General features: G+C 35.6%; 1 protein-coding gene across 1 annotated transcript in view; it reads right to left on the bottom strand.

The window, feature by feature from the left end:
- NEB (nebulin) overlaps positions 1–8054 on the bottom strand; it is a 216264-nt gene that overhangs the window by 113301 nt on the left and 94909 nt on the right. Inside the window, 5 exon segments of the mRNA XM_027877594.1 lie at positions 421–732; positions 2110–2217; positions 2653–2757; positions 3375–3578; positions 5418–5729. Of these exon segments, the coding sequence (XP_027733395.1) occupies positions 421–732; positions 2110–2217; positions 2653–2757; positions 3375–3578; positions 5418–5729 (1041 nt within the window).

The raw sequence follows: 8054 nt of genomic DNA, 5'->3' as shown, positions 1-8054 counted from the left end.
TACTGTTATTGCTACTCCTACTATTACTACTGCTACTCCTACCACTGCTACTCCTACTATTACTACTGCTATTCCTACTACTGCTACTATTGCTACTACTGTTACTCTATTTCTGCTGCTACCAGTATTGCTATTACTGCTACTACTACTACTACTACTACTACTACTACTGCTGCTGCTGCTGCTGCTGTTACTATTACTGCTACTGCTACTGCTACTACTACTACTGTTATTGCTACTCCTACTATTACTACTGCTACTCCTACCACTGCTACTCCTACTATTGCTACTGCTACTACACTATTGCTGCTGTTACTACTACTGCTACTGTTGCTACTGCTGCTACTGCTGCTACTACTATTACTAATGCTACTAGTACTTGTACTACTACTACTATTACTATACATTCTTAGTACTTACATCACTCTGTAGGTCATAGGCCTTGCGCGCATGAATGACATCATTCTGGTCTGGGAGGCATGTCCATTCGTGCAGAGGATGCTTGTAGTCCACATCACTGACCAAAGTCTGACATTTCTTGGCCAGCACAACCCCCAGCATATCCACTGGGCTGCTGAACTTGGTCTTCCACTTCTCAAAGTCCTTCTTGTACTCTCTGTCACTCTGGATCTTGGCCACATGCATAGACCACATCATCTTGGGGTCATCCTTTATGTCACGAGCCCCGATGTGATGTCCGAGCTGCTTGCGATAGCCTTCTTTATACTTGTACTGAAATGAAACAAAGGTGACTTTTAAATTTTAAAATCGATATAAGTAGGTCATGTATTTATAATTATTGTAATAGTCATGGTGTTTCCTTCAGAAGATCAATTACTTTGAACATCATGATTCCTTTTCACCTACTCTTCTCCCACCACAACACACCCCTTAACACAGTTCTCCAACCTGTCCTCACAGAAAGGGAAGTTTAGGGATTGTTCTCTGTTGATTTCCATATCATAACTAGTGTAATTTTGCGGAAAGTTAGGCTCAAGTATATGTTCACAATATATGTGAAAGGATTCAGACAAAGGGCAAAGGAAGTAGCAATAGTCCAATAAAATAAGTCTGTTTTATGAACGCAGTAGCATGTGAAGTACCAATCTAAAAGCTAGAATTGCTGCCTCTGGGTCAGAAGAAGCTATCCATTTGAGGTCATGCATTTTTTGGCATCAGTAAATGCCTAGTTTGGTCCTTCATACTGGTTCCTCCCTTTGAGATCTCATGCTCCAAGGAAGTTCTTTGAAAATCAGTAGTGAACTCCATTTTTGCCTCTCCTTTGTTCTGGCCCAGACCAAATTCAATTAATATGTTTTACAATGTATCTAGTTCAAGAGGCAAGTGCGAATGCATGCATGTGTGCATATGTGTGTGTGTGTGTGTGTGTCTACATTTGAGAAGGAGGCTATTCTTCCATGACTTCCATATAGAGTATAAATGCAGGAAATCCTAATCTGTGTTTGTGGAAGCCTGCTTCTCCCTGGCCTCCCTAAACAATTCCACTGGGGATTCCATATCGACTGTTCCAAATCTTCTCTCCCTAAGCCCCCAACTAAACCACTCACTTCTCACAATCAGTCCTTGTAATAAATTACTATGATTTTATTTGCTATTTTTTTTGTCAGCACTTTTTCAGTGATAGAGCTTTTAAGAATGGAAGCCTTATTTGATACATAAAAACTACTATCTTTCCTTAGCAAAAGTGACTTAGAATGTTTTATTTCCTTTGGTATTAGAGTGAACATTAACTAATCCCAATATTGCATTAGGTCTGATTTTTAATCAATGTGATCATTGTAAGGGTCAAATGTCAACAAGGAGAGGGGACATTTCCCTCCGAATCAGGAATGTGTAAATTAAGACTCAAATTTAATTTTCTGTTTGAATGGGCGTCTAGGTCACTTCTGAAATATTTGACTGTGAATGTATGTTTAGGTTTTTTGCAGTTACCATAGTTTTCTTTGGCTTGTTCTATTATAAATTTTTCTTCCATTTTTACAAAATCAAATTAAATAAGAATGCCCACTTGAAAAGCAGCTGCATCTCCAAAGTTCAAAGAAAATTCCCCATATTGGCAACTGTATCTTGTTCAATTAGGTTACATACTTCACTGGCAATATCTCTTGAGGCTTTTGCCGCCACAATTGGGATGGCATCAATTCTCAAGTCATAACCTTTCTTCTTTGCCTCTTCATTGGCAAGTTTATAGAGACTCTATGTGAAAAAAAATTAAGTTAAATAAAAAGCTAGAGAGGTAATCACTTAGAGATTATCAAATCACCCACCATCAAACAGTTCAAAATGGGCAATAAATAAGTATAAATTCTAAAACTTTGAGTTCTAAGTTCCAGCTCTAGCCCACGAATATGAGTTCTGATTTTGTGTTTGGTTTTACTCTTTTAAAAATCCAGGTAGGTAGAGATAATCAGTAAGATGATTCTGGAACCATATTTTTAATCATCATTAATCCAAAGAGTTACCTGGCCACTCTATGGCCCATAGAATCTAGTCAACTTAATAGTTCAATAAAAAAAAAAATAAAATTAAGAGTTCTTAAAGACTTCTACACATGGCCCAAGAACTCAAGCTGGAGGGTCATAATAATTAAATGTAATTACAAAATAAATTTAGAACCACAAGGTTTTGTACCTCACTGTAGTTGATTTTGTTCTGTCTTGCCAACGTGATTTCAGGGGTATCAGGCATTATATGAATCTGAGTCTTGTCTTTGTCCCAAGCTTCTGTATATAAACGCTGTAAAGGAAGATAAATTAGCATGAGAAAAACATTTGAAATAATGTTTTGTGGAAATTCTAGGAAGTCAAATTAAAACAGAATTATTATTTATCAGGAGAAATATTATTGCATATGAATAAAATTTGGATGCTTGAAAATTTTGATTGGTAATATTTATATGATAGAAACAATGAATAATAGGTATTATTTAGATGAATAAAGGGCAATTAGGTGGCACAGTGGATAGAGCACCAGGCCTAGAGTCAGAAAGACTATAATTCAAATCCAGTCTCAGACATTTATTAAATGTATGACCTTGGGCAAATCGCTTAACCCTCTTTGTCTCAGTTTCTTATCTGCAAAATGAGCTGGAGAAGGCAATGGCAAACCACTCCAGGATCTTTGCCAAGAAAACCCCAAATGGGGTCACCAAGAGTTGGACATGACTAAAACAACTGAACAATAACAACATTTTAAAAGTATGTGAGTTCACAACTGCATGTATTATTTTAATTTTGCTAATTATTAGAATGCAATTAGTAACTGTGGTAATCCTATGAGATTTTGCCAACTTCCATTTGGGGCTTTTAATTATGTGATTCAATTGAATCTTTCTCAGAAAATTGAGGGCTCACCTTGTTCATGGTGAGGGCATTATTCTTGGCCAACACTTGTTCCAGAGAATCAGTCACACTGGTAAATTTCAGTGTGTCTGGATGTTGACGGTAGACTTTGTCACTCAAAATCTCTGTTGCACGTTTGCACTTTTCAACATCCATAGAACCAATTGGCACCCAGCCAATGCCCCTTAGCCACTGAAGATCTGACTTATAAATATTCTGTTTATAACAAAAAAAATCAGAAGTTACTTCACTAAGCCAGAAAGAGAGGTAACTAATATAAAGAAAAAAATGCAAAGGGATTAGTAACTAAGCACAACCCATTTTCTTCTCTTAGAAATTGTTTTCTAGTGCATTAATCAGGCAAAATGAAGAAATTGTTCAGAAATGACTCAGAAGCTTTCCTATGCTTAGCTAGAGTCATATATTTCTTTTTTTATTTTACTGATGCAGTTTATTTTTTATACTACAGAAATTTCTAATGATACTATATATTATTCCAATTGATTTTTCAGCCCAGAAGAGAACTGCCCTAAAAAAAAAAACACTCTGGCAGTCCCTTCAGATAATGATATTAATGTTCATCATCCTGCACATAAGAAGGGAATTTTGACAATAGAGGAAAGACAAAACACTGATAACAATAACATTTTACAGTTTTATTCAATACCTTTTCATTTATGTTATCTAACTTGGGAAGAATACTGAGCTGACATACATTATCCGACTTGGTTATAAGCTCTTTCAAGGCTTATCTAAAAGACTATCTTTTTTTTAAAGTCTTTGTATCTTCCCCAGTACCTAGCCACAGCACTTTGTTGAATGAATAAATGAATGAATCCAACATTAATAGTTTTTTTAAATGCAATTAAGGAAAATGATGAAATAAATCAACAAGTCAGAAGGTCAGCATTTACATTTTGTAGATACCATTGGCTACTCCCAACTATATTTAACAATGAAAGCAAAGCCTCTCTTTCTAGCAATAATTTTACAATACAGATGCCTGCACTTCAAATGTTACTTAACAGAGGTTAAGTAAGAGGTATAATAGCAGGTGAACTGTGAAGTTTCTAGAATCAACCAATGAATATAAAATCCTCCATAATTATTCCAAATTCTTTTTAATTCTCCAAAGTTCTCTAATAATGACTATTTCTTTCAAATATTTATATAGTACACAATACCAGCAATGAAAATGTACTTTTCAAATCTCTGACTTGAGAAATACATTTCTTTCCATTGCCTATTGGGCTCTGATAGTGTTTGGTGACTTCCCCAAGTGGTAAGAAAACAGAGTTGAGTCGTTTTCCACCAAATAGATTTTATCAAGCAAAGAGTAAGATATATGTTATGATGAAACAATTGAATAAGATAGAAAAAACTATTTTCCCTTTTCATTCTGTAAAAATATCATCTAGATTTTCTCTAAGAGTAAAGGTTCTGGGAATGGTATTTATAACTCAAAGAAGCAATAAAGTAATGGTAAAGTAATTATTCTTAATTTAAAAGGGGCATCCTTATCCCCTAATAATATTGAAAGACTATGTCTTCCTCTAGTAGATTTGGAATATTAATTGACAGTAATGCAGAATTTTTAACAAAATATGTCCAGCTTATAAAATAATGCATCTATGTGTAACCTAAAATATTAACAAAATAACAATGACATAGATCATAATAGAGAATAACCTTTAAAACAACACATTGACAAATTCTATATGAGTTCTATCTTTAGCAGGCAAAACCCATTTCATGTTTGTAATTTATTCTAGTTGTGAATTAATATCTATGCCATATGGTAATATCTATGCCATATGAAAAAATGTAGGTGGCATGTGTTGGTGTGCATTCATTTAGTTGGCACCTTAAAATAACAGTGCATTCTTGCACTGTTAAACGATTAAACGATAAATTAAACGATCATCTATTTCCCAATTGCCTGTGATAGAGTGCCAAACTAAATGATTTCCACTCCATTTAAATTGTTGCTTGTTCATACATACTATGTAAATGTCTTCATTACTGATATATTTCAAAGTTCAAATCTATACTCACATCACTCTGTAGGTCATAGGCCTTGCGAGCATGAATGACATCATTCTGGTCTGGGAGGCATATCCATTCATGCAGAGGATGCTTGTAGTCCACATCACTGACCAAAGTCTGACACTTCTTTGCCAGCACAACCCCCAGCATGTCCACTGGGCTGCTGAACTTGGTCTTCCACTTCTCAAAGTCCTTCTTGTACTCTCTGTCACTCTGGATCTTGGCCACATGCATAGACCACATCATCTTGGGGTCATCCTTTATGTCACGAGCCCCGATGTGATGTCCAAGCTGCTTGCGATATCCATCTTTGTATTTGTACTGGAATGAAAATGCCTCAATTAAATATATTTTGTGTATCTAACTGTAAACTCTAAAAGGCATAGATCATACTTCTTCCATTTATTTAAGACAGTATTCAGCTTAGCTCAATTTAGCATTATAAATAAGTACCACCTCAGAGTATTTGTAATACTAATTTGATCTTCTCTGCTAAATAAATAGATTTTATAATTGGGTGAAGCTAACAGTATTCTATAGGTGAAGGATAATACTGTATGTTGAACAAGGGAAGTTAAATATAGGAGATATGTGAATGTACACTGGTTACATTCTTAATTTAAGTAGAATCTTTGTTTTCCTATAGAAATTAGGTAATTATGGAGGCAACATTCCCAATCAATGATACAGAATAATTTCACAGAAATTATCAAAAATCATTATACCTCCCTCACATTTATATGGTGCTTTTATGACTTACTCAGTATTCATTTAATCCAAAATAATATTTGGTAAACTATAACATATGAATGTATAAGATATAACAGAAAACTTTCTAAAGTGTATTTAACTAAAAACATAACAATATAACAACTTATTCCATAAAGTTCTGTTTAAAAGGTCCCTAGGAGAGGACAGCAGAGCAGGCTGAGCACTTTAAAAGCAGGAACTGCTTAATTCTTATCTTATCTGTGTATTCCAAATGAGGGCAGTGTGGTGTATGATAGATTACACCCAATGAATAGAGAGAGCTGGCCTCGGAGCCAGAAGGACCTCTGTTCTAGTCCCATCTCTGACACACATTGGCTGTGGTGAATCTAGGCAAGTCACTTAACTTCTCAATGTCTCAATCAGCTCTCTAAGATTATAAATTGCAGGAAAGGTGATGACCTATATTAATATAAGGAATTCAGTATTATAAATAAGTACCAGCTCAGAATAGTTGCAATATTAATTTGGAATTTCCTCATGCATGATTTCCCTATATCAATGAAACAGGTTCAAGCTCCATTCTTATTTGTAGTCACAGGGTCTTATACAGAGTTGGTGTTTAATTTGTGGGACTGTTGTGAACTTCAGGGAACAACTGGAGGACCCCTAAGAAAGGGGTTTTGGTTGTGAGCCAGAGAGACTGTAGGAGAGCTGTTGCACAGTGCTGGGGCATACTGCCTAAGCTCAGAATGAGTGGGGAGGGTTGTAATCAGCTAGAAGACATCAGTAAGCAGTCTGGCTGAGCCATAATTAGGGAGGCTTTGTCTTAAATTAAGGATTGTCTCTAATAGTGATTGAGCAGAATTTCTTATTCTGTAATAGCCTCTTATTTTCATGGGACAGATGTCAGAGTTTGGTATCAGTTTGTTTCATGATGGTGGTGATGAGCTACCTATACTTGGGGAGTGTTCTCATTGGATTAGACCCGGTGTTAATGAGGTTTGGGACCTAAATTCGACCTATGCATCTATCAGTCATGTTGGCAGTATTTCATGTTCATTGAAATGGATGACTAGGAATGGCCATGGAATATGACCATTGATTGATATGCATAAAAATATGATCGATGGATACAAAGTTCATTTCCATTTATGGGGAAGGAGTGTATTATAGCATCTTCATCATTTGCAAAGGATAGCATGTTATAATTTTGCTTGACTTGGCTATGGAGCTAATTCACCTTCTATAACCATGAGGATATGGGCCTTGTGTATAGGGAATATGGCCAGGCTCTCCACAGAGCCATGGGACTGTTCTATAGGAACCACACAAGTATGATGGTACCACTCTGTGAGTACTTGTACTTAAGTACTTGTAAGCCAGGAAGTATTGCAAGGAATAACAAGTTTAGCCTAGGCCTGAATCTGTCCTCTAGAGATTCTCAAAATGTGGTCTGTGGACCTCTGGGGGTTCCCAAAATCAAAATAATTTTAAGAATAATAATAAGGTAAACATCTAATTTCTAATATGGTAAATATTAAGAGATATACATAAACAAAAGCTCTTTGGGGGTTTCTCAATAAGAGTGAAAAGATATGAATAAGTGTGAATGTGAAAAGAGTGAATAAGACCAAGAAGTCTGAGAACTGCTAATCTATAATAATAAGTTAACATATGGTTGGCAAAATGCTTTACATATATTAACTCATTTGATCCTCGCAATAAACTTGTGAGGTAGGTACTATTATTAACCCTATTTTACAGATAAAGAAACTGAAGCCACTAGACATTGTGACTTGCGCAGGGTCACACAGCTAGTAAGTATCTCAAGCAGAATTCCAACTCAGGTCTTCCTAATTCCAAGCTCTATACTCTATCCACTATTCTTAACTACTCTGTCTCCTATTTCTTGTCTATCTATGTATCTTTGTCTCA

Source organism: Vombatus ursinus, unplaced genomic scaffold, assembly GCF_900497805.2.
Source record: "Vombatus ursinus unplaced genomic scaffold, bare-nosed wombat genome assembly UNPS02014813.1, whole genome shotgun sequence".
Lineage (NCBI taxonomy): Eukaryota > Metazoa > Chordata > Mammalia > Diprotodontia > Vombatidae > Vombatus > Vombatus ursinus.
This window is presented reverse-complemented; position numbering and strand designations above follow the sequence as displayed.